This window comes from Bos mutus, chromosome X, assembly GCF_027580195.1.
Source record: "Bos mutus isolate GX-2022 chromosome X, NWIPB_WYAK_1.1, whole genome shotgun sequence".
NCBI classification, from domain to species: Eukaryota; Metazoa; Chordata; class Mammalia; order Artiodactyla; family Bovidae; genus Bos; species Bos mutus.
The window spans coordinates 65,436,197-65,452,410 of record NC_091646.1 but is presented as its reverse complement, the minus strand read 5'-3'; the positions used below and the strand labels follow the sequence as shown (position 1 = coordinate 65,452,410).

Sequence of the window (16,214 nt, the reverse complement as noted above, 5' to 3'; positions counted from 1 at the left end):
GCATGATTCAAAAAAGAAAAAAAATTGCTCTTCCGCCGCCATTTTAAATCCAGCTCCATACAACGCTCCGCCGCCGCCGCCGCTGCTGCGACTCGGTCTGCGCGCCAGCACCTTCCGGCCGACCACTCCACTGCTATGGAAGACATGAACGAGTACAGCAACATAGAGGAGTTCGCCGAGGGATCCAAGATCAACGTGAGCAAGAACCAGCAGGATGACGGTAAAATGTTTATTGGAGGCTTGAGCTGGGATACAAGCAAGAAAGATCTGACTGAATATTTGTCTTGATTTGGGGAAGTTGTGGACTGCACGATTAAAACAGATCCTGTTACTGGAAGATCACGAGGATTTGGATTTGTGCTTTTCAAGGATGCTGCTAGTGTTGATAAGGTTTTGGAACTGAAAGAACACAAACTGGATGGCAAATTGATAGACTCTAAAAGGGCCAAAGCTTTAAAGGGGAAGGAACCCCCAAAAAAGGTTTTCGTGGGTGGATTGAGCCCAGATACTTCGGAGGAACAAATTAAAGAATATTTTGGAGCCTGTGGAGAGATTGAAAATATTGAACTTCCTATGGATACAAAAACAAATGAAAGAAGAGGATTTTGCTTTGTTACATATACAGATGAGGAGCCAGTAAAGAAATTGTTAGAAAGCAGATACCATCAAATTGGTTCTGGGAAGTGTGAAATCAAAGTTGCACAACCCAAAGAGGTATATACACAGCAACAGCAACAACAAAAGGGAGGAAGAGGTGCAGCAGCTGGTGGGTGAGGTGGTACCAGGGGTCGAGGCCGAGGCCAACAGAGCACTTAGGGCAAGGCATCCCGAGGGGGTGGCAATCACCAAAACAATTACCAGCCGTATTAAAGGGGACACTGCAGAAAACAGGAAGAGATTGCTAAAGTAACCATCTTGCAGGAGGACATTGAAGATTGGTCTTCTGTTGATCTAAGATGATTATTTTGTAAAAGACTTTCTAGTGTACAAGACACAATTTGTGTCCAACTGTATATAGCCGCCAATTAGTTTTCTTTGTTTTTACTTTGTCTTTTGCTATCTGTGGTATGACTCTGTGGATTTGTGTTTATACAGACTTTATTTGTATGATTACATGTTAAACCTCAAATAAATGCTTCCTTACGTGAAAAAAAAAAAAAAAAAAAAAATGATAAACTGGACCTCATCAAAATTAAAAACTTTTGCTCTGTGAAAGACCCTGTAAGGAGGATATGAAGACAAGCAATAGAGTGGGAGAAAATATTTTGAAACTACACACCTAAAACAGATTAGTAGTTTGAATATATTTTAAAACCATCAAAATTTAGAAAAGCAAACAAAATAGACAAGACATCAAGAGACTTCATCAAAGATGATCTACAGATGACAAACACACAAAAAGATGTTCAACATCAGTCATTACTGAAATGCAAATTAAGGGCACAATGAACCATCAATACATGTCTGTTACTAAAATAAAATATAGTCACAATACCAAATGCTGGCAAGGATGTAGAGAAACTGGGTCTCTCCTACATTGGTGGTAGGACTATACCATGGTACAGTCTTTGAAAAAGAGTTTGGCAGTTTCTTTAAAAAATTAAGCAAGTGACCTGTGAAAGTGAAAGTCGTTCAGTCACGTCCGACTCTTTGCAACCCCATGGACTATACAATCCATGGATTTCTCCAGGCCAGAATACTGGAGTGGGCAGCCATTTCCTTCTCCAAGGGATCATCCCAACCCAGGGATCGAACCCAGGTCTCCTGTATTGCAGATGGATTCTTTATCAACTGAGCCACAAGGGAAGCCCCAAAATACTGGAGTGGGTAGCCTATGCCTTCTCCAGAGGATCTTCCCAACCCAGGAATCGAACCAGGGTCTCCTGCATTGCAGGCGGATTCTTTACCAACTGAGCTATCAGGGAACTAACCATATAATCCAGCAACTGCATTCCCAAACATACATCTCAGAGAAATGAAAACTTATGTCTATACAAAGAAAGCTAAGTTTTTTTTTTTTTTTTATAAGTCAGTCATCATGAGGCAATGGAAGAGAAGCATGGTTAGTCAATGAGAATTTCAGTTTGAAATAAATGAAATCATATTCATTTATCATTCCTCTCACCTCTACCTTTATGTTCAAACTTTGCAAAAGTAGTAAGAAGGGAAAAGATAAAAAAGAAGTGCAGAAGACAAGAATCTCAGTGCAGGGTTAATGCTAATTCATGGTTTTGTTCTTCTTTACAAGACAGGGGTATGTTTGTTAATGGTTGGTAAATCGTGGAGTGGTTCACTATTCAGAAGCATCTGACCAATTACATTTCCTATTATTTACACTGAACTTTGGCCAGGGCACTGGCATTCAAACTGTAAAAACAATTCCTTCCCATTAAACTCAATCATCCAGGAACAGATGTTAAGATGTGCCTTTTCACTTTGAAAGTAGATCAGGAATCTAATAGAGAAACAGCACTCTTTGAAAGACAGATGTCACTGTATGCCTGCTAAGTCACTTCAGCATATCATAAAGCAGAGACATTACTTTGCCGACAGAGGTCTATCTAGTCAAAGCTATGGTTTTTTGTTGTCATGTATGGATGTGAGAGTTAGACCATAAAGAAAGCTGAACGCTGAAGAATTGATGCTTTTGAACTGTGGTGTTGGAGAAGACTCTTGAGAGTACCTTGGGCTGCAAGGAGATCAAACCAGTCCATCCTAAAGGAAATCAGTTCTGAATATTCATTGGAGGAATGGATGCTGAAGCTGAAGCTCCAATACTTTGGCCACCTGATGGGAAGAACTGACTCATCAGAAAAGACCCTGATGCTGGGGAAGATTGAAGGCAGGAGGAGAAGGGGACGACAGAGAATGAGATGGTTGGATGGCATCACTGACTTGATGGACATGAGTTTGAGAAGTGAGTTGGTGATGGACAGGGAAGCCTGGTGCGCTGCAGTCCATGGGGTCACAAAGAATTGGACACAAGTGAGTAACTGAACTGACTGACCTTTAAAGCATGTCTGAATTCAACCAATACTGAAAAAAGTATTTATTACCTGAGTACACTTTTATGAACAATAGAGAAAGATGCATAGAAAGGTAAGTTTTGCAGCTGGGACTTCCCTGATGGTCCAGTGGTTAAAAATTTGCCTGCCAATGCAGGGGACACAAGTTCAATTTGACCCCTGGTCCAGGAAGATTCCATATGCCATGGGGCAAACCCATGCACCACAACTAGTGAAAACTGTGCACCCTAGAGTTCATGCTCCAAAAGAGAAATCAGTGCAATGAGAAGCCTGTATACCACAATGAGAAAGTAATCCCCACTTGTCACAACTAGAGAAGACCCAGTACAGTAAAAATAAATAAATTTTAATGAAAATAGTTTTGTAGCAGATAAAAGATAATTCCAGTAGCAGTCTCAAAATGAATATGTCACATGTGGAAAAATGAATATAGTCTTTAACAAGCCCACAGAGAAATATATACACTCTCAAAAGACTGGTATAACAAATAATTAACAAGACTTGTGGAACAATGAATGATACTAAGGAAACAGGCTGTGAGGGAGGGATAAAAGGGATAAAACAGGCTGTGAGGGAGGGATAGTTTTACACCTAAAACTAACACAACATTGTAAATAGACTATACTTCAATTTTTTTAAAAAAGGAAACAGGTTGGTGGTAAAGACAGTAGAAGAGAATGAAACAGAAGGCAGACAGGATAAGGAACAAGTGGTGGTGTCTAGTTAAACAATACAATTAGTTACAAAAAATTGTCAAGAACAGGATATTTGATTTAAAGTAAGGCTGCATAGATTACACTCAGTTATTCAAAACAAATGAATTGTTATTTGATACAGAATTAATGATCCTCTTAGCTGAGAGAACAATATTAGTTCACAGTTTAAAAATATGCATTCAATATTCTAAAGCAGTCATTAATTTCTTTATATTTCAAATTAAATTTGACAGTTAACAGCAAATTGAAACATAACTTGGCTATTTTATTAACTACAGATTCTATTTGGAGCTATTTTAGAAAAGAAAAAGTAAAGCAACAGCAGATATAGTTTCATATAGTCTATCTCTATTCAGTCATATAAATATATGATCATTCCAATAAAACAAATAAACGTGCTTTGAATTAGTGATAAACAGGTGGAGTCTTGTTAAACAAAATCTCAAATAGGTCTGTGCAAAATTTTGTGATATTCCTCTTTCTGATTGTTAACTAGAGGGACCAGATATCTGGCTATACAATCCCTAAGTAACTTACCAAGTAGAAGAGATTAGTTCAAAGGAATTACAAACACTTTAAAACTCTGAAGAACTACACAAGAAAGATCTTAATGACCCAGATAACCACGATGGTGTGGTCACTCACCTGGAGACGGAAAACCTGGAGTGTGGAGTCAAGTGGGCCTTAGGAAGCATTAGTACAAACAAAGCTAGTGGAGGTTATGGAATTCCAGCTGAGCTATTTCAAATCCTAAAAGATGATCCTGTGAAAGTGCTACACTCAATATATCAGCAAATTTGGGAAACTCAGCAGTGGCCACAAGACTAGAAAAGGTCAGTTTTCATTCTAATCCCAAAGAAGGACAATACCAAAGGATGTTTCAACTAGCATACAATTGCACAAATTTCACATGCTAGCAAGGTAATACTCAAAATTGTTCAAGCTAGGCTTCAGCAGTAGGTGAACCGAGAACTTCCAGATGTATAAGCTAGGTTTAAAAAGGCAGAGGAACCAGAGATAAAATTGCCAACATTCGTTGGATCATAGAGAAAGCAAAGGAATTCCAGAAAAACATCTAGTTCTGCTTCACTGACTACACTAAAGCCTTTGACTGTATGGATCATATCATAACAAACTGTGGAAAATTCTTCAAGAGATAGGAATACCAGACCACCTTACCTGTCTCCTGAGAAACCTGTATGCCAGTCGAGAAGCAACAGTTAGAACCAGACATGGAAAAACTGACTATTTCAAAATTGAAAAAGGAGTTTGTCAAGGCTGTATATTGTCATCCTGCTTATTTAACTTATACGCAGAGTACATCATGCCAAATGCTGGACTAGATTAATCACAAGCTGTAATCAAGACTGCCAGGGAAATATCAGCAACCTCAGATATGCAGATGATACCACCCTAATGGCAGAAAGCAAAGAGTAACCAAAGAGCCTCTTGATGAGGGCAAAAGAAGAGTCAAAAAGCTGGCTTGAACTCAACATTCAAAAAGTTAAGATCATGGCATCTTGTCCCATCACTTCATGGCAAATATAAGGAGAAAAGTGGAGGCAGTGACAGATTTTATTTTCTTCGGCTCTCAAATCACTGCAGATGGTGACTGCCACCATGAAATTAAAAGATGCTTGCTCCTTAGAAAGAAGGTTACGAAAAACCTAGACAGTATTAAGAAGCAGAGACATCACTTTGCCAACAAAGGTCCATCTGGTCAAAGGTATGTTTTTTTCCAGTAGTCGTGTATGGTTGTGAGAGTTGGTCCATAAAGAAGGCTGAGTGCCAAAGAATTGATGCTTTTGAACTGTGGTGCTGGAGAAGACTCTTGAGAATCCCTTGAACTGCAAGGAGATCAAACCAGTCAATCCTAAAGGAAATCAGTCCTGAATATTCATTGGAAGGACTGGTGCCAAAGCTGAAACTCCAATACTTTTGCCAACTGATGCAAAGAGCCAACTCACTGGAAGAGACCCTGATTCTGGGAAAGACTGAAGGCAAAAGGAAAAGAGGGCAACAGAGGATAAGATGGTTAGATAGCATCACCAACTCAACGGACATGAATTTGAGCAAACTCTGGGAGATAGTGGAGGACAGAGGAGTCTGGCATGCTGCAGTCCATGGGTTCCCAAAGAGTCAGACATAACTCATCGACTGAACAACAACAACAACAACAAAATGGGATTATCACCTCAAAACACTGCTTAATACAGAAGCAATTAATTACTTTCTGAGTTCATTTTTGAAAAATGAACTGAAGACAGATCACAACAAAATATGAACTAGTTTTAAACTTTTACCAAAAAAAAAAAAATAAACTTTTACCAAAAAAGTACGTAAACATAGCTTGGAGCATGATAATTAAAAGTTATAATCCTTATTCACAATGATCTAACCTTTAAAATTTTAATATGTCTTAAGGTAAACCCATCTTGAATTGGTTTTATTGAGAAAATAGAAGCTACTATTTGGAATGCCTTCCATGTATGTGTCAGGCAGCAACTTCTCTTCTTACAGAATGAATATTCAATTCAATGGGAGGCTTCCCTGGTGGCTCAGACAAGTAAAGAATCTGCCTGCAATGCAGGAGACCCAGATTCCATCCCTAGGTTGGGAAGATCCCCTGGAGAAGGGAATGGCTACCCACCACTCCAGTATTCTTGCCTGGAGAATTCCATGGACAGAGGAGCCTGGCGGGCTACAATCCATGGGGTCACAAATCCCTACAACACAATGAGGTTAAATACTCTATTTTTATTTCATTTAAATGTTGAGTAAACAGGATCAGAGAGGTTAAGTAATTTGGACAAAGTGTCACAGTTAGTAAGACACAAAGCTAGGATTCAAACAGATCATTCTAAATCAAGCAATAGCAGCATTACTAACATGTTGGACCAGGTAATTCTTTGTTGTGGGGAGCTGTCTGGCACATTGCTTATTAAGCAGCATCCCTGACCTCTACCTGTTGGATGTCTGTACCATCACCATCTACCACCAACCAAAAATGTCTCCAGACACTGCCAGGTAATCCTTGGGAAGTAAAATTCTTCACTCCCTCACTGAGAAACATTGGTCTAAACTGAAATGGATTTTAAGAGCTCAACTCAAGCTTTTATAATTTTATTATGTATTCAAACATATTTTTATTAATTACTGATCAGAACACAATGTAAAAGAAAGATTTGGTAATAAAAGTAAGTAAATTCTTCATGAAGCAAGCCCTTAGCATGATAGATAATAAATTTCCTAGGCCTGTGTTTCTCAAAGTGTGGCTAATGTAAAGCAGCCTATTAAAAGTACAGACTTCCAGGTTTCATCCTCCAATAAATCTGATTCAGTAGATCTGCATAAGCCCCACTCAAAGGATGCTGATTAGCAGGTTAGCTGATATAAAAGACCTAGCAGCATGCCTGAGTGAGACATATTGTTTGTCCAATAATGTGCTGGGTTTCCTGTCTGGTTTGGTGGGCTAAAAACACAGATGTTTTTCCGTGAACCCAATAGGAATTGAGTGTTATAAATTCATTCACTTACTTCTAAGAAACTGCTTGGTGAGCAGGCCCCTGAATTTTGTCCGGTTTATCAGTTACTGCTCTGGCTACCTCTATGGTAAGACAGCACCACCATCAGTCACTGAGACTGAGGCTTTTATTTGCCAACAAGGCATCATCCATATAGTGAATGCTTTAAACATGGAAAGGGAGAGGAACTTATGCTAAATCCTGACTCACCAACTAGTAGCAAATGGCAGAAGAGCTTCGGTACTTGCAGGGGAGACTATAAACATATATAGAAGGCCTTGCTACCTGAATATGAACCGACCTTGATCCTCACATGTCAGTAAGATGGCACAAGAAGGTGTTAGTGATGTCTAAGACTGTATACCACCTGTCATCAGACTGTGTAATGGATTTAGTTGCAGTCACAATGTCTGGGAGCAACAACTGCAATCAGCTGATAATAAGCTGCTATCAGACTTCAGTGGAGAAGGCAATGGCACCCCACTCCAGTACTTTTGCCTGGAAAATCCCATGGACGGAGGAGCCTGGTAGGCTGCAGTCCATGGGGTTGCTAGAGTCGGACACAACTGAGCAACTTCACTTTCACTTTTCACTTTCATGCACTGGAGGAGGAAATGGCAACCCACTCCAGTGTTCTTACCTGGAGAATCCCAGGGATGGGGGAGCCTGGTGGGCTGCCGTCTATGGGGTCGCACAGAGTCGGACACGACTGAAGCGACTTAGCAGCAGCAGCAGCATAAGACTTCAGTTCCTATTAGTCTTTTTTTTTTAACTGGCATTAAGGGCTGAGATACTACATCACTTACCATCTCTGATGCCTTTAAGTCTTTAATCAAAGCTGTGATTTCCCATTTTCTTTCTGGGGGAGGGGGCAGTTCTTAAGCTTCTGGTGGATTCCAAGAATATGGAGTTTTAACATGAACCCAAAGTGATTTTGTATGCATTGAAGTTTCAGTACTGCTGTTCTACATTTTAATTCTTATGAGCAAGTCATCAAGACAGTATGGTACTGGCACAAAGAAAGAAATATAGATCAATGGAACAAAATAGAAAGCCCAGAGATAAATCCACGCACATATGGACATCTTATCTTCAACAAAGGAGGCAAGAATATACAATGGCGAGAAGACAATCTCTTTAACAAGTGGTGCTGGGAAAACTGGTCAACCACTTGTAAAAGAATGAAACTAGAACACTTTCTAACACCATACACTAAAACAAACTCAAAATGGATTGAAGATCTAAACGTAAGACCAGAAACTTACTATAAAACTCCTAGAGGAGAACATAGGCAAAACACTCTCTGACATAAATCACAGCAGGATCCTCTATGACCCACCTCCCAGAATATTGGAAATAAAAGCAAAAATAAACAAATGGGACCTAATTAAAGTTAAAAGCTTCTGCACAACAAAGGAAACTATAAGCAAGGTGAAAAGACAGCCTTCAGAATGGGAGAACATAATAGCAAATGAAGCAACTGGCAAAGAATTAATCTCAAAAATATACAAGTAACTCCTGCAGCTCAATTCCAGAAAAATAAATGACCCAATCAAAAAATGGGCCAAAGAACTAAACAGACATTTCTCCAAGGAAGACATACAGATGACTAACAAACACATGAAAAGATGTTCAACATTACTCATTATCAGAGAAATGCAAATCAAAACCACTATGAGGTACCATTTCATGCCAGTCAGAATGGCTGTTATACAAAAGTCTACAAGCAATAAATGCTGGAGAGGGTGTGGAGAAAAGGGAACACTCTTACACTGTTGGTGGGAATGCAAACTAGTACAGCCACTATGGAGAACAGTGTGGAGATTCTTTAAAAAACTGGAAATAGAACTGCCATATGACCCAGCAATCCCACTACTGGGAATACACACTGAGGAAACCAGAATTCAAAGACACATGTACCCCAGTGTTCATCACAGCACTGTTTATAATAGGACATGGAAGCAACCTAGATGTCCATCGGCAGACAAATGGATAAGAAAGCTGTGGTATGTATACACAATGGAATATTACTCAGCCATTGAAAAGAATACATTTGAATCAGTTCTAATGAGGTAGATGAAACTGGAGCTTATTATACCGAGTGAAGTAAGCCAGAAAGAAAAACACCAATACAGTATACTAATGCATATATATGGAATTTAGAAAGATGGTAACAATAACCCTATATGCAAGACAGCAAAAGAGACACAGATGTATAGAACAGTCTTTTGGACTCTGTGGGAGAGGGTGAGGGTGGGATGATTTGGGAGAATGGCATTGAAACATATATCTTACCATATGTGAAATGAATCGCCAGTCCAGGTTCAATGCATGAGACAGGGTACTCAGGGCTGGTGCACTGGCATGACCCCGAGGGATGGGATGGGGAGGGAGGTGGGTTCAGGATGGGGAACACATGTATACCCGTGGTGGATTTGAGTCAATGTATGACAAAACCACTACAATATTGTAAAGAAAAGAGAAATTCTTTTACAGGCTAAAAGAATTTAGCCTGTAATTAGCCTCCAATTAAAATAAATAAATTTATATTAAAAAATTTCTTATGAGCAAGGATCCCATGTTATATAATTTTTATGCAATTATATTGGAGAAGGCAATGGCACCCCACTCCAGTACTCTTGCTGGAAAATCCCATGGACAGAGGAGCCTGGTAGGCTGCAGTCTATGGGGTCGCTAAGAGTCAGACACGACTGAGCGACTTCACTTTCACTTTTCACTTTCATGCATTGGAGAAGGAAATGGCAACCCACTCCAGTGTTCTTGCCTGGAGAATCCCAGGGACAGGGGAGCCTGGTGGGCTGTCATCTCTGGGGTCGCACAGAGTCGGACATGACTGAAGCGACTTAGCAGCAGCATGCAATTATATACAGAAATTAAATAAGCATTAAGCAATTTAAGTTATAAACAACAGGAAAAAATACACCATTCCTAAAAATAAACCTCCACATGATGTTTCTGAAATGGTTGAAGCATGTAATATATTCAAGATAACTCAAATATAACACATATAATGCCTTAATAATTCTTAGAGACTTCTTTTACTACTCCTCTCGTCTTTTCTGATTTTATAAAAGAATTTCTCTTTTCTTAATATTTGAGTTACAAGTTTTCTTCATTGGAATAAATCTCTAGCAATGAAGAAACTTCTTATTTAGGGGTGCCTCTCATCCATTGTTAGGAGCCCTTTGTTTCTGAAAGCTATGGCTCAGAAACAAAAGTTTCGTTTTCCTATAGCCTCTACATTGCCAAGTCGCTTCAGTCGTGTCCGACTCTGTGCGACCGCATGGACTGCAGCCTACCAGGCTTCTCTGTCCATGGGATTCTCCAGGCAAGAACACTGGAGTGGGTTGCCATTTTCTTCTCCAAGCCTCTACATTAAGTCCCACTAATCACTCTCTAGATATTCCTTTATCTTTCAAAGTCATAATACTCAAAAGTAAAGGGTTAAGGGGCTTTCCTAGTGGCTCAGTGGTAAAGAATCCCCCCTGGCCAATGCAGGAGGCACAGGTTTGATCTCTGGTCTGGGAAGATCCCACATGCCAGGGAGCACCTATGCCTGTGCACCACATTGAGCTTGTGCTCTAAAGTCCAGGAGCTGTAACTACTGAGTCCACTTGCCACAACTACTGAAGCCTGTGCATCCTAGAGCCTGTGCTCTGTAATGAGAAGCCACTGCAATGACAAGCCCACACACCACAACTAGAGAGCATTCCCCACTTTCCACAACTTGAGAAAAAGTCCAAGCAGCAACGAAGACTCAGTACGGCAAAAAAAAAAAAATATATATATATACACACACACACACATATATATATATTTAAAACATAAACAGTTAAAATGTCACCTGAACCCTTCAGGTCCTTCTACTTACTATTTAATACTTTAAAGTTATCAGTAAGAAACACAGTTTCCAAGGATGATAGTACATGAAGGTAAGAGATTTATCAACCGAACTCAGCAACTCAAAGTAGTAATTGATTTGGAACCAACTTTATTTCAAATATTTTTTCCACTAATTGTTTTAAAAAAACATTTGAGAAAATATATCCATCGTTTTAAAATTTGCACTGGATATATTTATTCAAAACAAAAGCTTACTATGAAAAAACACTAGATTTATTTCTCCCCTTCTTGGAGTACATTAGTTTCAAATACTCAAATAAAACAAAAAGAAGAGTGCTAATATTCACAATCAAAATATAATACCAACAAAGTTAAGTAGTAAGCTTAAAGTCTTTCTCTCCTCTTGAAACGTGTAAATTAGTATGGCCACAAAATAATCCCACTAACAGGAAGTCAATTAATATCTCTTATTCTGTTAGTAATAATCAAGTATGATAAATCTTTTAGGAGTATAAGAAATTGAAGTGACAACAGTTTAATTTTATTCTACTTCCTTGCATAATATCTCAATTAGCTCTAGCAAAGTAGATTAAGCTTTAACAATTACAAATTCTATCACTGAATATCATTTATCAAAGATAGCATATAAGAATTCACTATCACTTAAATTCTGATCCTGTCATTAAGATTACTTTTAAATTTCAGAATAAAGCTAAGCATCACCGGTCTGAATTCCTCTAAAATGCACCTCCTTTTCCCTCAAAACTTACTTCATTGTATCTGTGTTCTAGACCATCATGGTTTATTCATAAAAATTCTTGATTTTTAGCTTTCCTAATAATCCACTAGTCTACAAATGTTAGTTTAGAAAACTCCTGGTTAAGGAATAAATTTCCAATTCTATCCTTAAATTAAGAGTGAGACTGAACAGATCTGGAAACATAATTGGCAGATAATGACTGAAGGAGAAAGACAGTAAACAGAGAAGAGAGTGTTTGTAATCCTTAAATGCTATCTGCTCCATTCTCAGTTTACATATTTCCTGGATAGGGCTAAAATATTCCACTATCCCTTCTTCTTGATGTTTTATTTTTGGAGGATGTCTCAATTTGCTTGTTTTGCAATGCTTTTGAGCCTTTGGTTCTTGGTAATAAGGTATTTTCTAAGTAATTGCTGGGGTTTTGTGCATGTGACATTTGTATGTATCAGTTCTCAAAGCAATGTCAGAGAATATAGAAGTTTTTTCAGTATTGCCTGCCTTGTCAAAATATGCAGATAATTTTATTTTCTGAATAATCTTCATAAAATCTTGACACAAAAAGATCAATTGAAAAATATTTTATATTGGGATTTCCCTGGTGGTCCAGTGGTTAAGAATACACCTTGCAATGCAGGGGACGTGGGTTTGATCCCTGGTTGGGGAACTAAGACCCTACATGTTGTGGAGCAACTGGTCCCATGTGCCACAACTACTGCGCCAGCTCCCACAACTAGAGAGTCCATTTGCCTCAATGAAAGATTCCACATAATGCAATGGAGATCCCACAGGCCACAACTAAGACCCAACACAGCCAAATAAATTTTAAAAAAATGTATACTGCAGAGGAACCCAATTTTATTTTATTTTCTAATATTCATCTAATATCTTCTACATGCCAGATATATTAGGCATTTTACAGGCCCCATCTCCTTTAATTTTCACAATATGAAAAGAAATAGGCAGTTTCCCATTCTACTGATAAGGAAAATGAGACTCAGAGTAACTGGCTAAAGATCACTTGGATTGCATTAACATATATGCTCTTTAAAATTTTACACAATATTTTGAAAACTGAGAAAATGGAGGGAAAACTGTCTGTCATCCTAGCATTATTAAGACCATTTTTTAATGTTTCGGTATGCTTTGTACGTTCACTCTTTTCCAGGGAATTCCTTGGCAGCCCATAGGTTTGGATTTAGTGCTTTCACTCATGGGGCCCAGGTTCGATCCTGGTCAGGGAACTAAGATCCCACATGACTTGCAGCCAGTATAGGGAGGAGCTTGAATTGAGATGAGTCTGTGAAGAAACACATTATATAAGTTCTTTTACACTTTGCAAAATACATTTTTTTAACCTTTTGGTTTTCAGTTTTTCTCCTTACTATCTCTGGCAACACTATGAAGGATGAGTTCAAGGATGATCAGTTAGACAGATATGGCAATAAATTTGCAAGAGCAATAACAGTCTTGAACAGTGGGCATGGTGAGAGGGGTGTTAGAATCTGATTCCTTAAAATATTTTATTGACATAAAATTCACATAACATAAAATCTACCGTGTTAACAATTTTAAAGTGCACAATTCATTGCTGATCCCTTTTAAAAGTACTTTATCCCCTGCTTGTTTAGTGAGAGGTTAAATGAATAAATAATTTAATTAGTAGAAATACTTGTTATTAAAAATCTACACTTTTTTACTTAAAAAGGGTAAGTGGTGGTTATAGAAATTTAGACAATACCAGCATACAAGGCAAAAAGTTAAAGTCTTCCCCTAATGAACAATCCCAACTATCCAGAGGTAGCCACTGTTCTATATTCTTACAAAAGTTTCTTTCTACGTATACCTAACTTGTAGTTTTTTTTTTTTTTTTAACATAAAAGGTCTCCAGAATATACAACTATGTATTGCTCTACATCTTGTTTTCCACGTAAAAAATGGCTTGGCATCCTCCTTAAAAAGCCCATCAATTTCTAGTTCCAGTATAGGCGCTTGCTCATTTTGTACACTTTGTACATTGTATATTTTTAACTTCACTTTTTGCCAATCTAATAAGTAACTCGTTTTAATATGCTACCTTTTTTTATGGACTAGGACAAATACTCAGCAACAGAGAAAACAGGTTCTTTTAAAATTCAGCTCAAGTTGACAAGCATCTGAGCCGATTAAATAGCATTTTTAAAGGATGTTTGGGGCTGGTGCACTGGTATGACTCAGAGGGATGGTATGGGGAGGGAGGTGGGAGGGGGGTTCAGGATGGGGAACATGTGTACACCCGTGGTGGATTCATGTTGATGTATGGCAAAACCAATACAATATTGTAAAGTAAAATAATAATAATAATAAATGATAAAAAAAAATAAAGTGCATGTGAGATGAGGGGTCCAATACCTGGGTGGGGAAGATCCCCTGGAGGAGGGCATGGTAACCCACTCCAGTATTTCTGCCTGGAAAGTTCCATGGACAGAGGAGCCTGGTGGGCTACAGTCCATGGGGTCACAAAGAGTCAACACGACAAAAGCGACTTAAGAAGCACGCACACACAGGTATTGTGTACAAAAGGAAGCACAAAATGTATAGGAAATAGCATAAGACTAACCAAAGATCTTAGTCTTTGTTCTTCAATGGTTAACCGTGTAAGCTTAGGCCTTAGGTTTCCTCATTTATAAAATTAGAGCGCATAAACAATTGCTAGTAATTTGTAACTCTTAAGAGCAAACGGCTCTAAGTCACAAATGTTTCAAAACAATGTTAAAAATCCTCACCTTGGATTGCTTAACAGAGAGTAAAGAACATTGTATCTCCTCCACTTGTCAAAGCCAGTAAATTCCACAAGGAGGGACCTTAGTTTTGTTCACTTATGTATACTAAGTTCCCAGAACAATGGCTGGCACGCTTGATGTTTGGTAAATGGTTGCAAATGGCTTAAGAACTTCACTCCGGTAAAAAAAAAAAAAAAAAAAAAGCTGAGCCCGGAAGAATTGATGCTTTTGAACTGTGGTTTGGGAGAAGACTCTTGAGTCCCTTGGACGGCAAGGAGATCCAACCAGTCCATCCTAAAGGAAATCAGTCCTGAATATTGCAAGGACTGACGCTAAAGCTGAAACTCCAATACTTTGGCCACCTGATGCGAAGAACTGACTCAATGGAAAAGATCCTGATGCTGGGAAAGATTGAAGGCAGGAGGAGAAGGGGACGACAAAGGATGAGATGGTTGGATGGCATCACCAAATCTATGAACATGAGTTTGAGTAAGCTCCGGGAGTTGGTGATGGACACGGAAGCCTGGCATGCTGCAGTCTATGGGAGTCACAAGGAGTCGGAGGGGACTGAGCGACTGAACTGAAATTGCTTTCAATCAGTTTTTTGGACAATGATCAATCAGTTTTTTGGACAATGAAATAAATTTGGCATAGCTCCGCTCTTCTGTTTAATCCTCTCATTCCTGAAGTGAAAATGCTACATAATATAGTTCTTACGTGTCTAAAAGGAAGTTACATCTATTGACAGCAGAGTCAGATATTCTACCCCTTGAACCTAAAGTCGAACTTCCCTCCACCACCTGATGGGGCCCATATTCAAAGAAGTGTCAAAACTCGTAGCTTTGTTTATCCACAGGCCTACAGAAGCCAGGCTGTCACCTACTCCGCCCCACTCTCAGACTCGACAATCCCATAAGACAAAGTGTTACGGTTTCTTCTCTTGCGAACCCCACAATTCTAAAAACGGCAGAACTGAAGCCACCAAAGACACAGAACTGGCGGGGAAAGGGATCGGGTACAACAAAACGGATTCTCTCAAGCCCCTCTCGTTCGGAAAAGCCCATGTTGCTGGAAACAGCGTCCTCACCTCCTTCTTTCTCTGGGCAGAGGCTGAGGGAACCCCGAAAACGAGCAGCAGTGCCACCGCCATGATTGCACAGACACACCAACGCCACCAACGCGCTGCCATGTTCGCCTTCTCTCCCGCCTAGAAGGGAAACTTTCCTAGGGCTGGGTCTGAGGGTTGGTTGGGCGTGAGAAAAGGCAAACCAGCCCCCTTTCCCCTTCTCATTGGCCCAGCTCAGCCCTGTCGGTAGTCCCCTCACAAAACGTCACGACGCTGTACTGCCAAACGCCCGCTAAAAGATGGCTCACTTCTAATTGGTCTCCGTTAGCCAATACAAAAACGATAATCTGGAGGTTTTGCATTGGTCCGCTAAGGATGATGGACCACCCCTTTCGTTAAACGTAGAGATGGCGGGTGTAGGCTCTTTAAATGCGCCTGCGCAGTTGTGAATCATTGCGGCTTTTCAGTGTTGGGGATGGCTTAAGGTTACTAAAACAGG

General features: G+C 39.4%; 1 protein-coding gene and 1 pseudogene across 2 annotated transcripts in view; one reads left to right on the top strand and one right to left on the bottom strand.

Annotated features, from left to right (window-relative positions):
• MAGT1 (magnesium transporter 1) overlaps nucleotides 1–15,894 on the bottom strand; it is a 48,496-nt gene extending 32,602 nt beyond the window's left edge. For both annotated transcript variants that reach the window (XR_011463149.1, XM_005888675.2), the window contains exon 1: nucleotides 15,737–15,894. Coding sequence is in view for 1 of the 2 variants with exons in the window: in XM_005888675.2 (XP_005888737.1) it covers nucleotides 15,737–15,838 (102 nt within the window). In the remaining variant the exon portion in view is untranslated. The remainder of the gene's footprint in view (nucleotides 1–15,736) is intronic.
• LOC102279319 (heterogeneous nuclear ribonucleoprotein D-like pseudogene) lies at nucleotides 54–1,163 on the top strand (annotated as a pseudogene).
• Nucleotides 15,895–16,214: the final 320 nt, after the last annotated feature.